Genomic DNA, 21,704 nt, shown 5'->3' on the forward strand with positions numbered 1-21,704 from the left:
CAGATAATCAAATACCGAAAAAAAAAAAAAAAAAAAAAAAAAAAAAAAAAAAAGTGATGCATTTTTCCCATAGTTCCTGTTCATCTTTTTTTTAAAACAACTTAATAAAATATTTTTACCTGAATGCACTTGAGATCATCTAAAATAAAATTCTACCTGCTACAGCAAAACCACCCCTTGAACTTATTCACAAAAAAAATCAGACACAAAATTATAATATTGCATGGTGACGTTTCAGCACTGTTCATGTACTCCTGAACACCCTTGAAAGCTGTACAGCCTGTTTTAGATTACATTCTCAATACCTTTGAGGATGATGTCCCTGTGTTCTTTGTTCCTTTTTCTAATCATAGGTCCTCTGTTCAAGATGACCCTTCTCCCTTTATTTAAATATCTCGTAAGAATATATATTTGAGCTTCCATTGTTTCGGGGAAACCATTGGTCAGCTGCTCCACATCAACTGGCAGCCTAAGTCTCCAGGCCGCCTGGGGCAAAGCATAAGGCACCAACAGGCTAAGAGATAAAAGCAGCAACTCTGCGGTCACAGTAACTGAACATCTTTCTATTTTATTAAAATAGAACCTAATTTTATTAAACTTCCCTGGCCATTCTGTCAGTCAGTTTTCAAGACAGCAAAATATATTCTGGCTTTGAATCTTGCCTAAAGAAAGAACTGCAATGTGGACAGAGAGATTTCCAATGTACAACAGATACGGACCTGAAATTAAAGTTCAAATCAGATCAAAGTATCTGATACTCAAAAAAAAACCCTGTCACACTTTGTTGATGGGAACGTTATTGGATTCCTTAGAGATAATCTACTAACACAGACTGCTATACTACACTTGAAAATTCAGAAAGGCTATTTGCAATACAATTTGTCAGTTAAGGAAAGCAGCTAGTACACTGGTTTTCATAACCTTGCTCTTACTAAAGATAGAAATCTACCTTATATCATCCAACCTGGGAAATCTCATTTGTTTCATAGGTTTGGGGTTTTCTTATATCTCATTTTAAAGATACATACATATTTCCATCACTACATGACTATGGTAAAAGTCAGACTGGATCTTACAGAATGAAGTGAAAGACAGTTAATTCTCATACATGCATGAAAACATCTTTAACACTCCTTTTAGCTCACAGATGTTCCATGGACTGGCACAGAGCTATCTTAGATTGCTTGAAAAGTGCTATTCTGAAAGGTCATGGCCTAAATCTTCCTGGCTATTTCTGAAGAGCATTTAATCTCTCCATTACAGAGCACTTTCCAGATCACATCAGCAGACATGCTACAAAGTTGTACATGAGAAAAACAATGTTCAACACCTCTGTTACAGGAGTAGCTCTTGTGGTTACAGATGAGTTCATGAGAGAGCTCTCAGAGGTGAAACTCTAAGAGTTGTGCACTTGATTTTAGGCTGATTTGTTATTGATAAGATAAATATTGTTTCGATCTACCCTGAAAAGCACAGCAAAGGCATTCTTTGACAGAACAGATATTCTAAAGAAGCACTTAGTTCACAGTTCACTAAATGAACCCAAATAAGTCATATAACTTGCAGAAAATTATCTTTCCATTAAAAAAATTTTGTACTTTCACCATTCCTAGCATCTCTTTCCACACCAAAAAAAAGATTGGTTAAACAGGATTTCAATGTTTTATATGATAATATTTTAAAATATCAAAAGTGAAAAGCTATAATCAGGGAAAGTCTTTAAAAACTGAGCTTTATCTGGGATATAGAAAAGCAGCAGGATGAAGACAGATAGCAGAAAAGGCAAAGCACTTCCTTCCACAGAAAAAACTAACACAGTGTATCAACAGCAACAGAATAAAATATTATTTGTTTTCACATTTTTTTTTTAGACAAACACAAAAAATGCTTATGGGAAGCACTTAAAATTCTGCTTTCCTGACATTACTGGTTGCTGCCCTGTGCCTTCCAGCAAGTTTACTGCCTATTCATTAAAAAAATAGGACACATTTCCCCAAACATCATCTCTCTCAGTGTTCACTCTTGCAGTATACTTAAGAAAATAAAAGCATAAAAGATCAGAGATATTCTCTTGTATTTATTTCCTTATGTCACATAACGCCAAAAAAGGGGGGAAAAAAAAGCAAATATACATGCACAGTGCTTTAAATAAGAGATGTAAGATTTATGGCCAAAATACCTGGACAAATTTGTTTCTGCAAAATGCTATGCCAGAACAAGAGAAAAGGTATCATGAAATAGCAAAGTAAATTAGAATGACACGAGCAAAGTAATCAAACAATTCAGACAAGTTAACCGCTAAAACCAATGGGACAGTAATATATTGCTACACAACCTTAACGATGAAATTTTAGGACAAGCCCATGCAAAATGATGGTGACCGGCCAGCAGCATCTGAATACTTTTACTGTTATGTAAAGATGTACACAGATCAGGGATGGAGTTTGAAAGAAAAATGGCAGCTTCTTAAAAAAAAAGGAAAAAAAAGAAAGAAAGAAAGAAAAAGAAAAGAAAAGAAAAGAAAAAAAGAAAGAAAAAAGGAGCAAAGTGACTCCTGAAAGAACAACGTTATCCAGAATAAAACAATGTCCAAAACAACGTTTTAAGATGTGACATGGATGCTTCTCTGCAGCCCAAGAAGAAAACGGCTGAAGACACATCCTCATCCTCAGCTTTTATCTGCTTACACAAAATAAATGCCCACAGCACTGACACAAACTGTGTGAGACCTAGTTGACCACCTAAAAGTTAAGGGCTATAATGCTAAATACACTCATGCCTGTTCTCCTCTGCTGTCCTAGCCTTAAACTGTACTCAGTCTCATTGCCTAAAAGAATGCAGGACAACTTTACTAGCACATAAGAGCAATTCTACTGGGGCAGCAATGGCAAGAATTATTAATCACATCATCAATAAATCTATTCAAAATTTGGGGATCCAACAGTATAAAATACAGGGTAGAAAGCTTTAAAAATATTTTGACTCTTGCCATTCTTAAGCTAATGAAAACATTTGAATCTTAGTTTACCAAAATCATAACAACTTAGCTAACAAAACCTGTAAGAAACTCCGTATGAGAAACCTGACTGGCTGACAAGCATTCCAAATACACCATCAAAATACACAAATGAAAAAAACGCAGTGCATCCATTTAAAAGGCAAGAATTACTGGGGGGAAGGCAAGGGCAGAATTTGGTATAGCTGATCACTAGGCAGTGCTGCTTCTGGGGCACATGGAACAGGCGAGCTATACCACCGAAGCTTTCAATTCATACACATTAGCCCAGTATTAATCTAGACAGCTGCTAAAGGACAGTCGTGTTCCCACTCTTATGCCATGGCTAGCATTCAAGGAGCAACTCTGTGAGCCCAGTAAGTTCAGGGAAAAAAAGAAAAAAAAAAAAAAAAAAAAAAAAAAAGCTTTGTCTAAAACTTAACCTAAGCGAAAAAGGGTGTTGTCCTGAAGAGACCAGGATTTATGTCAGACTGAAGTGACCTGTAACCACTGCTACAGCAAAAGGGCCAAGAATTGAATAAGGCATTAAAATAGAATTGTTTTCTTTACTCAGGAGGGAATGCAAGACAAGAATGAAGCTAACCCAACAGGTTAAATAGGGAAGCTTGCCTCATCACCTTTGTTGTACTTACTCTAAATCCAATGATTAATCATTCTGGGGAAGGGCAGCCTCACCTTCATAAAAAGTCAAGATAGTTATTCTACACTGGATATAAAACTATGCTTAAACAACTCACAATTATGAGAAACATCCTGAATTAATGTTTTGTTTTTACAATACATACTATGGTGTGAATAACAGTTGGAATGCTAGGCTCTGTCTTGTTTCCTGGCATTTTTCTATTTCTGTCACAAATTCTATATAACATAAACAATAGTTCCTATTTAACTGTTTCAAAAGAAAAGCTTACTATAGCCTACTCTGTTTTCCAAATACTGAAGAGAAAACAAAAAAAAAAAAAAAGAAAGAAAAAAAGAAAAAGAAAGAAAAAGTTGGCTTAACCCTGGAACCTAGAACACTGAAGTTCAGAATTCTGGTTATTTTATTGCTCTTTAAGCAGGAACGGAGCTCGACTTCTGCATATTCCCTGAGGGACTAAAAGGAGCTCATTTTAAACACTTACTTACAACAGTAAGTCTCAAGAAGCTGAATCAATAGGAATCCAACAGACACACTATTTTTAGCTGGGACAGTTACCATTCCAGTTTCCTTTAAATAAAGCAGACAGAATACAAGACATAATCACTTGGCAAAGCATTCAGGAGAGAAATATTTTATTGTGACACACTTCAGTAGCTCATTAAAATAAAAAAGCAACTGTACTTTGCTGCTTACAAAGAATGGGCAAGAAATCCAAACGAATCAAAAAACATTCCAAATACTACTGATTTCTAAGGATATTCCAAATTCAAAACACTTTCTTCTTACCTTGGACACATTGCTGATATAATCCAGTTGACAAGTGCTCTCTTTATCTACTTGATTACACAGATTTTGTAAAGTGGAGGCATACTCTTTATCACTTTTTACTCGCATGACCATAAATTTCTTCACTGTTTCGAGCAGTCGTAGTTCCCAATCTTGCAGTTTTAATAAAGCTTCATGAGAATACTTCAGGTCACTTCCAAACCCCATTTTTTAAGGCACTATATACCGTACAGGTGACAAGATATCCTCTTTACCACATCTGAAAGCACAACGAGATTAATGAGAAATACACAGAAAGAAAAACTTGGTGTGTTACAAAGAGCACCTATTAACATCTAAACTCTTAAGTAACATAACCATAAGACTGAGCACAACTGTACCGTCTGGTATACACCACCTGGACCTAAGCTGGAAGGAAGGTCAGTACACTGGTTAGAACAGTAGTCTAGGACTTGAGATCTCAGGTCCTACATGTAGCTTTGGACTGAGAGCTTAATCTCAGCTTGTGTCCCTCAGTTTCCCATCTGTGATGTAGCAGATACTAGTATCTCCCCAACTCAAAGGGGAGTTTATGAGGGAACAAATGGAAGCCCCTAAGACAAATATGAGAGATCAATCCATATAATTAATCAAATCAATAAATACAGGTAACAGTATCTCCAGACAAGAACCCCTAACTGTACCACTCTGCTCCTAGTGACCCCAAATATTTGATTCCCATCTATACCGTCCTGACAGCACAGAGAAGTCTAAAGAAGTCATCGGGTCTGAACCACTGCATCTCTGTCTGGGAAATCGATAGCCAGAATACGACCAGCTAGTTTGTCCCTAACTACTCAAAATATATCAACTATGAGAAAATAACTCAAATTACATTCCCCCATGTAACCTTACGTTACTCCCCCTCAGATCATGACAGAGTTCTTAATTTCATACTGTTTTCCTCCAAGGCAGCCCAGTCTCATTGGACAAAATTGATGTTTGATAACCAGATAACAATACTGAATAAATACTGAACCCTATTCTTACAAAATACTATAGCACAACCTCAGTTCAAAGACATATGCTTGAACTTGCCTTAAAACACCTGCCTCTTCTACCAATAAGCCTGCAAGCACATCATGAAACAGCTGAGCCCACACACGAGTAATTTCCACAGACTTGCATAGGTTTTGCACTGTGAGCTGAGCACCTATTCTGTGCGCTCATCAAAAACCTGTTCCTATACTAATCAGCTTCAAATTAGGTGACAAACTTACACAAACTACAATTACCCCGCCAGACTACAGCACAGACATACCCTGTGCATTGCTCTTTCACCAATTCCTACGCTCCAGTCAAGCCTTAGCTCTGTTGAACACACAAGGACTAACTTCATAGCTAATTTAAGCGCCAGCTAAATGCTCGAGTGCGTTGCAAACATTAATAGATTTATCTTCCTAACAGCCCATGGGGTGAAGCAAGACTAATGCTCTTATTTTACACAGAGAACTAAGACGTAGAAATTAATGTCAACATTGTACCAGCTAATACTGGATGTCTAATTTGCAAGGCTTAAAGACAGACTTTTCAGAGTGCCTAGCATTTTTAGCATATTAAACCTCTAGAAAAAAGATGTAATTGGCTTCAGTTACCAAACAAAATTTCTGCAAATCAGAATCTACAACTGCAAAGCTGATTATCAGAAAATGAAGAACTGTCATCACATAGTCTAACTTTCCTGTATACGATTGGTCCATATGCCATGTAATGCCATGGTAATAACAGCAGAACAACTCTATCTCCAGAGTAGCCTCACTCCGCAAACCATCCTTTCTCTTCCTGCAGCTCTCTGCCACAGTCAGCTCTTCCAAAAACTTACAGAAATAAGTTGCATCCAGTACACACTCAGAACACAAGCCATGCTACGTACCAAAAGAACCAAAAATTCCACAAAGCCAGTAAAAACAGCATTGTGCTGTTATGCACATACACAATACAGGCAAATCAAGGTTATACGAGCAACCTTAATTCCAACACATTCTGTTACAAGCTTTCATTTGCTCTTATGTTCAAAATGATCACATTTTAGTCAGAAATCTCACTGATGGTTAAGAGCTCTGTCATAAAAAGCAACACTAAATGATTTATATAGGCTTTATTTATAAAGGATGGTCTTAGTCATTTTTAGTTGTATTAATGATAGTATTTTTACAGTTAAAGTTTAGGAATAGTCTTGCAAAAACACTAATATTTTAGCAAGATGAATGAAATAAAAAATCTTAAAGCATCTATTTTTTAACTTGACTGGTGCTTCATTTTTGATTTTTGACACTCTTCAGATCTGTATCTACTTTTCTGACCAAGCTAATTTTTCTTCTACCACACGTAAGACTTGCAAGAAAAGGTAGTATCTTTATTTTCTTAGATTCCAAATTCAGAAGGGAGCTGAATCTCAGACTGAAGTACTGTACTGCTAGTAGTGTGCGATTTTCTTTTCTTTTACTCCGATCTCTATCTTTTACTGGAATGCAAGAGGGCAAGGGAGGGAGGAAATATTCTTAGTACATGATATTTCAGTCAGTTTCTACTGACTATGGAGTCATAGTATCACAAAAATCAATAGAACAGAAGACCCAATAACACCTCTTTCCAGCTTGCTAAGTCTCCCCTCAGTAAATAAGAGCTATTTTTTTTTCAAATTACATTATGAGATGCTGGTGTATGTGGACAAAAATTGTATATGGACTCTGATTTTGGTTTTAAATCATTCCATTCACCAGTACAGAAGTATAGTAAAAAATTTTTTTGCAAAACTGATCAAGTTCTGATTCTTTAAGACTAACAAGGACAAAGTTTCACAGCTGACCATTCTAAACTGGGCAAGCCAGCCTCAATACACCTTGCTTGCAAAACAGTAAAATGTCCAAGCAAAAAATTGAGCTTTTCTCAAATGCTCCAATATTGCAAAGGAAAAGAAGTGATAAACAAGTATCCAAGATCTAAACCACTTAACCACTTATAAGCTAGCTTTAATTCGATATAGAAGCCAACTGAAACCTGCACAGATCACACCGTTACTCCAAGCCAAAACTGTAAGAATTACCAATCAGACTAATAGACATGTTCAATGCAGTCTGTACTTAAAATACTCTGAAATACACTGAAAGGCTTCAGTGACAGCTACATAATTCTTTAATACAGAAACAACCAGAGCCAATACTCCAGCATTAGCAGTCTTCCTGGAATCTGGCAACAACTCCAGCAACGACTCTGAAGAAAGTATTTTTCACATATACACCTAATTTAAAGATTGCAACCCATCCCTGACACAAGAGAATGACCCACACTGGGTCAGAGGACTAGCCCATCTAGCCTTCTGTCCTGTATCTCTGCCAACAACCAAAAGCAAATGAGTAGTGAAGAACAGAGCACACATAAAACAATACTTACCCAGAATACTCCTCTACCCTTATAACAACTTGCAGTATATGGATTCTATTACACATCGCTATGAAACATACCCAGGAATGTGAATGTTAATCTTAAAATAACGATGCATCTATGTGCATCACTGGAACTTGGGAGTTAATAATGTGAATGACAGCCCACTTCTTTAAAGCTTTCCAGGCCAAGGTAGGCAACTGATAAACCACAAACCAGAAGTAAGCCTGGCCCCCAGTTAAATTCAGAACAGGGTAGCAAAGCACATCTGGACCCTCAAGGAGGGATATGGAATGGCCTGATCACCTCAAAAATGGTCTTAAATATTAGTTTATCTAAAGCTAAATAAGCAGCTTATTTTCAGGAAAGCTTTCCTGCAAAACACAGCTCACATACCTTAAAAATTTTTCTCCAAGAAATGATCCTTAGTATACTTCTCTTTACGCCACCAGCTGCTTCTTCTGACTTTCACTTTCCAAAAAACACCTTTTGTTTTCCAGAAACTCTGTGAAAGAAAAACAAATCAAATATAATTATTACTTTGTTCCAGCATTTACTTTACAATATGTTGCAAGAATTAAATTTTGGTATGTTGCATTGCATTTTCAGATTATTACCAGAAGATATATTAAAAAAAAAAAAAAAAAAAAAAAAAAACAGCTGGAAGGAAATAGGAAGAGCAAATATTCCTCAGATGATTACAAGCCATATTATACTATCACTTCATACACAGTTTAGAGGCAAGAAATAATTTTGTCTATACAAAACCTCTATGTGATGTGGAGTTCTAGGTGGTTATTTTTCTTAAAGTTCTTGGAATTTCTTTTCTTATGATGGAGTGTATTATACCTGGAAAACTAGATAAATTCATTTATTTTTGAAGGTATGAACTTTGTCCTTGGCAAAATGAAGAGGAAGCCAGTTAATAAGGAAAGGAAACGCATGAGAGACCAAAAGATTATAAGGCAAAGACAAACTTAATAGCAGTATTTTCAAAAGACAGTAAGGAAACAAAGTGGCAAGCTGAGAAAGTGCCCCAGACACTGAAATTTCTTTACAAATTCTCCAATTACTCCAATATCTTGAATAGTAAGAGGTCAGAGAGTTAAAAAGACTGCAGCATTCAAATTCAGGCTGCAACTCTGGAATACAAATTACGTGAAGCAAAATGAGAAATGAAGCTGAAATGAATTTGAGGTTTTACTGGTTTTTATATTTTTATATACAAGTTTTGCATACTGCTTGTAGCTTATACAGATTAACTGGCAGCTACATCTGGACCAATTAAGTGTTCACATACAATCTTATACCAGTTTAAAATTAAATCTTTAGAGGAGGCATTTTATACTTTTTAGTCATACCTTTTAAGCAATTTAGCACATTAAACAAAACTGAAAAGAAAGGTAGACTCAGTCCTCTGAGTGGAAGAATAGAGAACTATTTTGCAGATTTCCATTATTTAAAACAAAGCACTAAGGATCAGTTTTAGTTTATGTTCAACAGATACTATTTAGTATTCCGTTCTGGTTACTTAGTGACATTCTAGGAACTAAGTGCTGCCGAATACAAATACAAAACTTAGTCTTTCCTATTTTTGGTCATGGAGAAATAGAAGTGATGCTTACACTCAGTTACTGCAAGGAAACAGCAGCTACGCAAGCAGATACAAGAAGAGATAAAAAAAAATGCATCAGGCTACAACAATTACAAAACTCACCACATTTTTAATAGCAGATACACAAATTCTTGTGATAAATTCCAAAAACCAAGATTCAAGTATGCAAGACCATCAAAAAATTACAACCATGAGCAAAACATGATGGTAATTTTGGTTCTAGCCCTCCCATCACAAATACAAACCAGTTCGAAACAGCAGACCACCACTAGACAGCAACACTTTTTTTCTCCCCCTTTCCTGGTTCAAATGGGCCTCATGAAAGTGAAAGGCATATTACTACCAACACCTGAAGATTTTAAGCAGGTGTCAAAGAATTTCATGTGGTTAAATGCCCCTTTCTAAAAACTACTGACTGGAGCCACTCAAAAAGCCCAGACAAACTGTATCTTCTGCTCTCTGGACACAGAAGAAAATCATAACATTCTTCATTATCTATCCTATCACACACCTAAGAAAATATAGTTTTTATCTGTCATTTTAAAACAAAATACAATGCCAACATCCATTTATAGTCACTCCATTCAGCTGGCTTTGTATCTACATGTGCATATTTCCATCTGCATACAAGTCATCAGTAGGATTTAAAACTCCAAATTAAAATTGGTAATACAAACTCTTTCACGCATTGGAGTAATTGATGGGGTATACTAGCTAAAACAGGAAAGTATAACAAATTTTTGTTGGTGATCTATACAGCAACTGTAAGAGAGCAATAAAATGTTATAAAACAAAATTCCTGATACTATTTCTGGGCTTGAACATAGTAGAAGCTAATAGTTACAGACAACTTGATACCTCAATGTAACCATGGTCGAATGAACAACAAACTCTTTTTCTTTTTCTTGTATCTTCATTATCAAAGAAAAAGAAAAAGAAAAAGGCTACAGCAGAAAAGTCAGATGAATTCTTGTCTTCTGAAATCATTGCTGAGGCAGTAAAAGCCAATCCCACACCTGATCCTCTTTATATGGGGGATATATACAGCATTCTTTCAAGCTGAAAAGCACCAGAAAAGCATGTAAAAATATCAGTTTAATTATGAGGATTCACCAGAACCAGATACTACTCAACAGAAGTGTTAAAAGACCAAAGCTGAAACTGCCGATCTACTAATTCTGCACAAACTTACAGCTAAGGTGACCTAAGTAATGATAAATGGAGAATGGCAAATACATCAAGTTTTTTTCAGAGCTTGACAAGGCAATCAGGAAAAAGTACAACACAGTCCAACTTCCACATAGACAAAGTGGTTAAAAACATAAGAATTTTTAGACCACAGTAATGGTGTTGAGGTGGGGGGAACAACTCAGCTTTTGTACAGGAAAGTCATGCTTCATCACCTTTCTCTGAAGGAGTCAAGAAGCAGATGGGCAAAGATGTTACAAGTGGTAGTGAACAAAAGACCTGTAAAACGTTTCTTTCTAGTGTCTTACGGAGAGCTCTTACAGAAATGAAGATCACAAGGTCTCAGATTTAGCAAGGATTCACAAGGAAGGGGTCACAAGCCTCATCATTATCTGTGCTAAGACCTGTGCTGCTGTTCAAAACAGCCACCTTAATATTTATCATTTCACATATCATCGGTGCTTAAGCTTGCAAATGATACACAATTACTCTGAGCAATCAGAACTGACACTTGGTTACAGAGAGTTGCAGAAGAGTACTGAGCAATAGGCATATAAAACAGCAGGTGAAATTTCATGTCATTAAATCCAATGTAACACACTGGGAGAGAGAATTCTAGCCACATACGCAGTGCTCTGCGCAAGGTTGTTTAATATTATCTGGAAAAAACTCTGGTATTCTCTGAATACACCTCTTTGAAAACATTTGTTCAACGTTTAGCAGTGGTCAGGGCAGTAACCAGCCAGAATATAAGAACTTTATGAAAGCAATTAAGAACATAACACATTTGTATACTGCTGAAAAATTCACAGTGCTCCTGTATCTTCTATTTATCCTAATGCAAGAAAAACACAAAGCATCAGAAAAATATGGACAATACTAATCAGAGTATGGAGCAGCTTCTGCACAAAGAAAGAATTTTTTTAGCTTGCAAAACAAACAACTGATGGGAGAGTGTCAGATTAAAGTACAAAAAAAATTGTGATAGCACAAAGTGACATGATATGTCACGTTTGAAGTGTTTCCCAGAACACGGGAATACCAAATGTATTTTTTTAAAGTTGCTCTTAAGTACTTCTTCACTTAATACATAATTACAGGAGAGAACTCAATGCCTCAAGGCATTTTCAGGGCCAATAAGCAGGTTCAAAATTATTATACAAATTCATGAAAAAAAGGTTTTTCAAACACAGTGCAACTTCCATCTCAGGACGTCTCTAAACTGCAAAAGCAGGAAAGCAGTGTCAGAACTATCATTCCACACCTGCGGCTTTTTGGGGGAGGGGGCGGGGGAAGGAAGGGAGTACCACCTGTTGGAATTTTTTTTCACATGTGCAAATAGAAGTAATAGCTGTGATAAAAGTAATTTATTAGAAGATTTACAAGTATAAGGCTGCACATGACCTAAAGACATCACCTAATTCCTTCTCCTATGACTAAAGAATCCCATATACCTGCCTGGGGCAAGAAGATTTATGTCTCAATCTTCTCAGATAATCTGATCTAGTATTCTACTGCCCTCAGGATCAGAAAACATTCCCTGATGCTCTCTCTCCCATCTCCCCTGCTCCAAGTAAAACTCTTTACTGAGGAACAGTGAGAAGAGACTATCCACTTCTTTGCAACTTTGAAACATTTTTTGCTGAAGTAATCCTAATTCTTTTACTCTCTCATTTAAGATCATTATTTTCTAGGCAGCTGCTGTCCTCTGAACTCCCCCCAGTTGTCCTCCAGCTCACCTGGAATCCAGAGGCTCGAGCAGTGGTATAGTGAAGAACTACAAACTATGAGAAAAGCAGAGAGAGACTACACACGTCTTCTAAGTGCTTGTCTAAGTGCATTTACCTTTTCCACAAAAGCATGATATTAAGTTTGTCTTTCTTTGTGATCCATAAATCCCAGGTTCTTTTCTACAGTACTGCTCCCTAGCCTGTTATTTCCTCATCTTATATCCATACAAGTCCTGCCTGCAGGTAGTATGCTGTACTTGTGCTTACTGAATTACATCCAGCTTTATTCTAAATGATATCTCGAATTTGTCAAGATTTTTTCCAATTTCAGTCTCATTCCCTACCATGCTTGCAGTTGTTCCCAGATTCATGTCACCTGCAAATGTCCTCAGCATGGTCTTTACTCTGTCATCTTGGGCCTCTTGTGAAAAGTATGCAACAGCAAAACATGTAGTCAACCCCCTTGCATTTTGGTAGTGAAGCAGGTCGTATGTCTTCTTTGAGTGTTGTTACTGAACTAGTTTTGCATCCTATCCTGTAGCAGTTTCTACCTCACAGACACAGGTAAATAGCAAGGCTCAAGATTGAATCTAACCGGGCAGAAGAGAGAAGAAAGTGAAGACAACAACAGATTAGGAAGAGCAGAGTTAGTCAAACTAAGGATCCAGCACTCTCAACTTTTTCTATATGGATATATAAGTTGCATACAAAGACAAAGGCACATTCAAAACCATGATCTGATAGCAGGAATCTCACACAGCCTGGACAAAGCCAATTTTCTCTTCTTTTCTAATGAATATATTAATGCCAGGAAGAATACTGCCCTATGTACTCTGGCAAATTACAGAGAAATATTAGGTTAAAAATAACTATTTCAGTCCCCTGATTTTTAATTTTATTAGTAAGTTCTCATATCTCTTACGGAGTTTCTGAAGGGTATGAGTAGCCTTCACTAGTCTAAGCTTACAATACATCTACCTTCCAAAGGACGTGGTTGTTCTCCTAAAATTACAAAGGAACCTACAATGCTAAAATTAGCAAAGAGTTGGTCACAAAATGAAAAAAAACCTAAACATTTATATCTGTGACTTAAGCTCATTTTAGTGCATTTCAAAGAAACTTCTGACCAAAGAATAACAACAGAAAACAACTAAAGGATTGTGCTTTCAAAAAACAGAAATTTCTAGAAAAAGTTGTGACAGGAGTCAGAGTTGAAATTAAAAACTGTAGTACTCTTGACCACTGATGACTCAGCCCATGCAGAATTAACTTACTCCTTCACTTATTTCTTTGATTCAGCCCATGCATAGTTAACTTACTCCTTCACATTTCTTTAATTCAAATAGATGTTGACTTCCCGAGCTCTGTAAATGTAGTCTTCCTTATTTGAAAAAAAATAAAAATAAATCTCAAAGTAATGTTTCATCTCTTGATTTCCATTTGTTTGAGATAAAAACCATTTCAAAAGAGAACGAATGCCGTATAAGCATTCAACCAGCACACACACGCACACACACACAAAAAAAAAAAAAGAAAAAAAAAAGAAACACATCACTACCAACAACATAAATCCAAACCTAAACTCTCAGTCCTGAGGCCTGTTGAAGGAAGTATCTCTTCAGGGTAAGATGGAAGAGAGAACAATATTGATGCTGCTTTAAGGGTCTTTCATCATGACACAGTACAATGAAAGACTCTTCCTTAGTGAGACTTCAGGCTGCGAAACTCATCTAACGGTTGTCTTCATGTTTCAACTTAGAAAACCAAAATACTACAAGAAGCTTCTTCCAGAATAACCGTATTAAATTTTGAGATTTAAAAACAGCTAGGGAGTACCAGCAATCCACAGACTATGTGAAATAGTTTTAAAGGACTAGAAGCATTTTAATTTTTTGTAATGGCCCAGCACCTGACACAATTTCTCTCCAATTAGATTAAAAAACAGCCATTACTGTGTCAAACAGGATCATATTGGTCTCTTCAGCAGAAAAATAATAGTTTAGTTCCAATTATTTATCACTCTGAAAAGACCCTCAAAGAGCAATCAAGTTGTTGCTTTTTCTTTCCTCCTTCATTAAACTAATTACATCCTTCAGGTTCATTAAACTCTCTGCTCAGTTAACTCATTGTTCATTCAGTCTTCTTGAGGTCACTTACTTCCTTGACATCATTATGTCATATTTAATGTAATTCTACACGTTGTAGGTCTACCCAGAAAACTAGCAACTGTTTCCTCCTAAGGGACAAAGTCCTGACCCCTCCCTACTAGTTGATGTTCCCAATTTTTGCATTGCAGAAAATATAAGATATAATGTGGTTCAGTGTTGCCTGAAGCTTGTGTGTCTTTCCTGAGCTGAATGACTTGTCCCCAGCATGCTCATCCTGAAAGATGTATTAGTTTTGATAACTTTCTTTCAAATAGGATAAAGTTATTCCCACTATAAAGCCAGAAGCACTAGTAAGACAGAACTAGGATGTGCACCTTCTAAAACTTTTACTGGAATGCAAAATCAGGTGCACAACATACTTTAATACATCAGTGTTATGAGAGAGAACTTGTTAAAAAAATATGAAAAACCTACCCCTCCTTTTAGATCCAGTCAGTTCTGTTTGGATATCATCAGCCTTTCTAGTTAAACAATACTTTTTCTAAAAGGTATTATTTTCATTTGCAAAGACACAAATGGAACAAGCTCTAATTAATGTACATTCTAGCAGGTATTTAGAAGTTGTCAATGTTTTTACTTCTCAGCTCTCTAGAAATGGTACTGAAGTGCAAATGAGAGAAAACCTGTACTTACGTATTAGCAGTTTTTAGGACATGCAGCCAGAAGTAAAGTGACTCGTCATATGGGAATTTATTTACACACATAAGCTTCAGTTTAATTTAACTTGATCACAAAAGGCAATACTAGCTTTTTTTGTCATTGTTTTATTGTTTTTTAAGCCCCCAGACTTTCATTCAGCATGATATCAAAGGCATTCTTACCAGAAATGATGCAAGCAGCTTAACTTTTCATTTATGAGACCAATGTTCTTTAGGACATAACACTATTCATAGATATTCTTGGGAAAAAAATGTTTTTGAATGATAAGAATGTTTGCATTGTAGGCAAGAGTTATTTAAGTTCCTCTGGGAATTCTTGCTTTACTGTACTCTGAGACACTTGAACAGAATTTGACTATTGACCCTGAAATCACCACTTAATTTGAGAAAAATAATGTAGGGGGACACAAGCCTTCCAGTTTTAAAAATCACATATTAAAAGTCATCTGCTTAATCTCTGCTTTCGAAATGGCTAGATCTAATGTGTTTGTGGACAACACTGCAGAAACAATCCAGATCATCTAATGGAGATGTTCTTACTTTAGACTGTTCACAGCTCCCACCCTCTGAAAGCAAACTAACCACATCCATGTTGCAAATCATTAGATCTCCTCTAGGCTCTCCATAACTGATCGAGGGGACTTTGGTGACATTTCAAGCTCAAATTACTAGAACACAAGAGATCATCTTGTCACAACCCATCAGAATAATGTTTTAGCAACATGATGCATATAGTATGCACTACAAGCCACGTGGAAACACGAAACCTTACGGCTCCACAAGGCATACAGGGCTCCTGTTTGAAGATCGTCCTGCATAGGATATAGATCTGTGGCAGTAGGCCTCCATACTGCAGCTGGAACAAACAATCCTGCCAGCTTTGGGTACGTTTCCTTCCAGAAGGCTGGCTCCAGAAAGCAACCTAAGAGCAAAGTAAGGACACAGCCAGCAAGGACAACCAAAAGGTCAAGCCTTGGAGGAAGACTACAAGTCTTCTTGGAGAAGACTGTATCCAACTGAGATCTTCACCTCAATAAGGATGTGTATAATTACATCCCAAAACAAAAAAAATACAGAATCATTTGGAAAATTACTTAAATTAGATGACAGTTAAGTACAGTTAACCTAACAGCTTTAGATTTATTTATTACATCCACAGGTTAGAGCCTTCCTGTTCAAATATCAACATTTACTCATTCCAAAAAGGTAGAATAGGATATCAGAAAGGTCCTTCTGTATCCTTGTTATAGATCTTTAATTCTTCATAGTTCTTTGCTTTTGCAACTGTGCACTTTGCCTTTTTTTGTTTTGTTTTGTTTTTATATTTGTATTTGGCAAAATACAGGCATTTCTATTTATTTGGTGAACTGAAGTTACCGTATCTTCTGACCTGGTAAGCAAATGTATTACAGAAATGATGAAAAAATCGTCTTGGACCAAACATGCCATTCATAGTTTCAACATATGAACAACATACCAGCAATAACCAAGTGTATGTTTGTTTCTCTGCTTCCATGCTTTGCATCTTTTAATCAGTAAAATTTCAAAACAATGCACAAAGCTGAATGATTTTCCTTAAAATTGGCTACAAAAGCATTTCTCACAACATCTTGCTGAAGGGACAGCACAAATATTTTTAAACATCATTATTCAAGCTGCCACATTTAAAAGCTTGGCCACCTCATTTCACCACACCCCGTATCTGGAACTCTTGAAACTTCTCTGGGATACTAAAACTGCAGGATACTATTATACATTCATATACTTTTCAATGCAGAAACCATTATTGCAAAGTCAAATGCTATCTGAAGGAAAACAGAAACATTAAAAAAAAAGAAAAAACAGCTTTTAGGTATAGCACGAAAGCTGTATTTTAACAGACAAACTGGCAGTATGCCCTGCCTACCATAGTTTAGGAAACTTGTATAATTTAATAACATATATGACAAGTTTTAGTTATTGAAATTTTACCAAGGTTTATCTTCAGAATGGATTCTTATTTGCTGATATGATCTCCCAGGGTGAAGTCTGTGGTTTGCTAGGATGATCTCCACCAATTGAGCTATTATTAACATATTATTTGCATGAGCACTATAGTGACAAATAACCAACAAACTTAGTCCTAGCTGTATTAAAGTATCTGTAATAATCTATGCCCCATCCCTCAGGTCTGTTTCATACAGAAAAAAAACTTCTTGTTGTCATTCTTGGTTGAAATAGCAAACACTATAAACACAACCATACTGTCAACGTATGGAATAAGACTTTCCAATTTTTCTAACGAAAAGGCTTGCCATACAGAAAGCTGGAAAAAAAAAAAAAACAAGAAGGTTGGCAAATCAAGTAGTGAAATTAACAGATTCACGAATTGAGGACAAACCCCTAAATTCTGCTCTCTGTGGAATATGCATTATGTGATCATGTAATTACTTCCATATTACTTTTTTCTATAAATGCCTGACTCATTTATTAGAGGATGGAGTGCTCTGGGTTGATTCAGCATTCTGTCAGAGGGGCTCATCTTCAGAGCTCACTGCATTCACTGCCATAACTGTATGTCTTCCAATTTCTAAACAGGCAATTTCATGGAACAAAGGCTTCATGATTAATGCAGTTCAATATTATTCTGGAATCTATTTCTGCTTATGCCAAAGAGTTCTTCCATAATATCAAATAAATCATAAACTTTTCACAGTTTATCCCTTCTTAAAGGGCAGTTGATTTTTCATTTGAACTTTAAAGTCCTTTATTTTGATATATAATTTCTCAATGTTTTAGGCTCCTCATATACAAATAGCTTCCAAATCAATAACATAAGGGAAAAAAAGTTGGGAAGCATTAAGATTGAATGATTAAAGTAACATAAGAGTTTGTGAAAGAACTGTCAGATACTGTATGTGAAAGACTATGTTTTTCATACTGACTGTATGAATTCTATGTGAAAGATACCGCTGTATCACTGGTACACGTGTAGTAAGCTGGTTAGTAACAAGTTCAGATGTGAGAAAGTGAGTTAGAAATTGTTTGCAGTTAAATAGTTTGGCACTTTCCACTGCAGAGGAAACTGGTGACTGTAGACCATGTGGTCACTCAAGCTCCAAAGTAGAACCACCACCTTATAAAGCCCAATCTGAGCACTCAGACTAGTAACAATATTAAATCTTAATTTACCAGGAATATATTTTATAATCATCAGGGAAACAAAAGACTGAAAAAATCCTTGCTGCTGTAGATTCTCTGCATTTTCAACCAACCTGAACTTTGCATTTAAAGCTTTACAAAGAATTAAAAATGTTTTGAAGTCAGCCCCTCAAATATGATTCCACAATATGAGAACCACCTCAAAAAAAAAAAAAAAAAAAAAAAAAAAAGCCAAACCAAAAAGCCATTTTAGAAGCACCCTCGCTGCTTTCTAAGAACTACTTCCAAAACTTTCTATACACGGTGCATCACCATACACATGTAGCTTTTAAAACAAAACCATCTTCTCTCAAACCATGGAAACAAAGCTAAGCATTCCTTAGCTTACTAACAAGTTTCCAAAACAAATCTTTCTGCAGAAATGCTGCAGTGGCTTAATGTAAATGTTACACAGGAGAAACCTGCAGCATATTTACATACATAATATGTTAAATCCATTTACTCCTTAATAAAGTAGTGATCACAACAATTCCCAAGTCCCCCTTTTCCTGCATAATAATCTTCCGAGCCTAAGTTTTCTAAATCCATTTTTTATAATGCAAATACATCAACACTGTAATTATGACAGTATTAAGTGGAAAGTCCTTTTTATCTTAAGATAAAAGCACATATGCAGTTTACTTTCTGCTGGAATGAACTTAACCTCTCCTCTTTTCTCTTGCTGCTCCTCCTTCCTCTGCCCCTCCCCAAACCAAAAGAATCCCCTTTCCTTTTCCTAGACCCACTTCCCACACACTGAAGAACTCCTCCCTGTGAAGTGGTGACCTCATGCAGCTAGCCCATCTCCTTGTATGGAGCAACTCCGGGCTGGCTGCCAGCTTTCTCTGCCTTCAGGCTGACAAGGCAACATACCTTCCTTCACCCAGCTGCTTCCCAGTTCCCAGAACATCCAGAAGTGGCAGCAAGTGGATAAGGCAACAAGGACAGGAAGAGAGGTTCTCAACATGGATAAAACACAGACCACTATAAGCCTACCCCAGGCAACAGTCTAGGATAAATCTACTTCATGTTAGCAAAACACTTCTCCTCTGTATTCTATAAAGTCCTAAACTGAATTTAGCACATTTTCAAGCACAGAAACAGTAAATCCTATATTAAGTGCAACTCAGCAGCTTATACTTCCTACCCACATTAAAGTTCCCTATCCCAGTGAAGCAAGTGTTACCTTCTCTCTCTTACAGAAGAGCCACTCTAATCTTCCTTTATATCATCCCACTTTTAAATCCTCCTATCCCTTCTTCATCCTTTCGTTACTTTCAAGCCCCTCATTAAAGTGCTTTTTGTGATCATTTTACAGATTGAGAATTCAAATATCAACAGAAGAACCACCTTCCTTTGAATGATTTAATTGTGACACGAAGTTACAGGTGTAGAAAAGCAAGTAAAGGTCTTGGTGATAACTAACGCAGCTTTTGCTCAGTCAAAAAGTCACCTTGTATGTAAAAGACTTGATCCTTTGCTTCAAAAAAGCATCCTCAAAACACAACTCGTTTGGTGTTAACATCCCACAAATGTCTACCCTGAACGCATAATAATACAGACAAACTGCTAGAACACGTTAAAAAGGAATTCACATGAGGAGAAATGTGTTGTATATTTGTCTTACTAAAAATCATTATGGCAAATCAACCTATGATATCTATTAATTGCAATTTGTTTTGATTGTAAGCTGCTCAGAAATATGAACTTTCCATTTTCTTGAGTCTTCCCAAAGCTAGTACATCATGCAGCAAAGTATATCAGTCATGTTTTCTGGAGACTACACCTTTATTATACGCAGTTCAGTATGCACAATAATAAAAATAAAATTCAGTAAATTATTTTGGACTTAAATTATAAAATTCCAGATGTTGCCAAAGTTTTTCTTATATTGGCAGTTACTAAAAGAAGCTGCATCAAGATACGTACTAGAACATCCAAGTCACTTTGTGCAGGTATGCTACCAAGTGGAGAAAAGGTATGCCAAGTATCTGGGAAATACTGATTATTTTTAGTCTTATTTAGAAAAAAGAAAAACAAGTTTGCTTATTTAACCAAATAATCAAGTCCCAGATGCTCACATGGGATGTGTTACTTCAAGGTGCGCATGTTCACGTACATATAAACAAAACGGAAACATAGTCCAATACAGAAAGGGAACTTTAATGCCTCCATATATCTTTTGCCCTCACATAACAAATATACATGTAATCAGTATCCTTAGATACCAAACTAGTGTACAGAAACAGCATATTTATGTATTCTAGATACAGAAAAAAGGGCACCTGAGAAGAAAGCCAGTAGAGCAACACCACAAAGTCCTTCTCTGTGCAGCCCCCGGATCCAACACATACAGAGTTCTGAAAGTCGCTAAACCGTACAGCGTTCCCACAGGAAAAACGGGGCTTTAGTCGCCGTTGCCCCGGAGCACGAGGGCTCAAGGGGGTCACCGGGGCTTCTCCCCGCGCCCGCGGCGGCTCCAGCCCGGCCGGCGCGCCCGGCCGCGCAGCCCAGGCCAGGCTCCGCGGGGGCCGCCGGGGCCGGGCGCCGCCGGGGGCGGGCGCAGCGGGAACCGCACCGACTCGGCCCCTTCCCTCGCTTCGCCCCGGCCCAGCCCGCCCCAACCCGCGGGCCGCGCCCCCCGGCCGGGCCCGACGGCAGCCCCGGGGGCGGGGGCCCGCTCCCGCCCGCACTGCCTGCCCCGCCGGGGCGGAGCCGCCGCCGCCGCCGCCGCCGGGCGAGCCCTGCGCCCCGCCCCGCCCGCGCCCCGCCGCCCCCGGCGGCCGCCGCCGCTCCCTCGGCGAGCAGCGCCAGCGGCGGCGCCGCCGCCCGCCCCGGCCCGGCGGCAGGTACAGCTGCGCGCGGGGCCTAGCCGCCCCGGGCGCGCCGCGGGCCGCCGCCGCGCGGGGGGGGCGCCGCGGGGGCCGCCCCCGGCCGCGCCGCCGCCGCCGCCGCCCCGCCGCGCGCGGCACCTACCTACCTGACAAGCCGAGCCCCTCCGCCACGGCAGGCGTCACGGCCCCACCAGCGTCACGTGCGCCGCACCGGCCAATCGGCGCCGGCCTCCCTTCTCCCGGCCAACCAATCCGTGGGCTCACCGCCCCCTGGTGACGGTCTGTGGCTGACAGCCAGTCAGCGAGGGGGCAGGCGGTGCTGCTCCCGCCCCCCGGCTCGGAGGGAGCGACGCGATTGGCAAGGGCGGGGCGGGGAGTCGCGAGGCGGCGGGCGCCGTGGCCCCGCGGCCGGGGCCGGGGCCGGGGGCGGGGCGGGCTGCAGGCGCGGCGCCTTCCCGCGCG

General features: G+C 38.4%; 1 protein-coding gene across 7 annotated transcripts in view; it reads right to left on the bottom strand.

Moving 5' to 3' along the window:
* Positions 1-21,449, bottom strand: part of FER (FER tyrosine kinase) — a 170,689-nt gene extending 149,240 nt beyond the window's left edge. For 5 of the 7 annotated variants that reach the window (XM_062599090.1, XM_062599089.1, XM_062599093.1 and 2 more), the window contains exons 1-3: positions 21,389-21,449; positions 8,265-8,373; positions 4,446-4,704 (exon numbers count right to left, since the gene is read on the bottom strand). In XM_062599090.1, coding sequence (XP_062455074.1) covers positions 4,446-4,652 — 207 coding nt within the window. In that variant the 5' untranslated portion in view covers positions 4,653-4,704; positions 8,265-8,373; positions 21,389-21,449. Of the gene's footprint in view, positions 1-4,144; positions 4,227-4,445; positions 4,705-8,264; positions 8,374-21,388 lie in introns of those variants that run through there. The other 2 variants (XM_062599091.1, XM_062599094.1) reach the window with 2 other exon arrangements.
* Between the last annotated feature and the right edge of the window lie 255 nt (positions 21,450-21,704).

The sequence above is a fragment of the Rhea pennata genome, chromosome Z (assembly GCF_028389875.1).
Source record: "Rhea pennata isolate bPtePen1 chromosome Z, bPtePen1.pri, whole genome shotgun sequence".
NCBI lineage: Eukaryota > Metazoa > Chordata > Aves > Rheiformes > Rheidae > Rhea > Rhea pennata.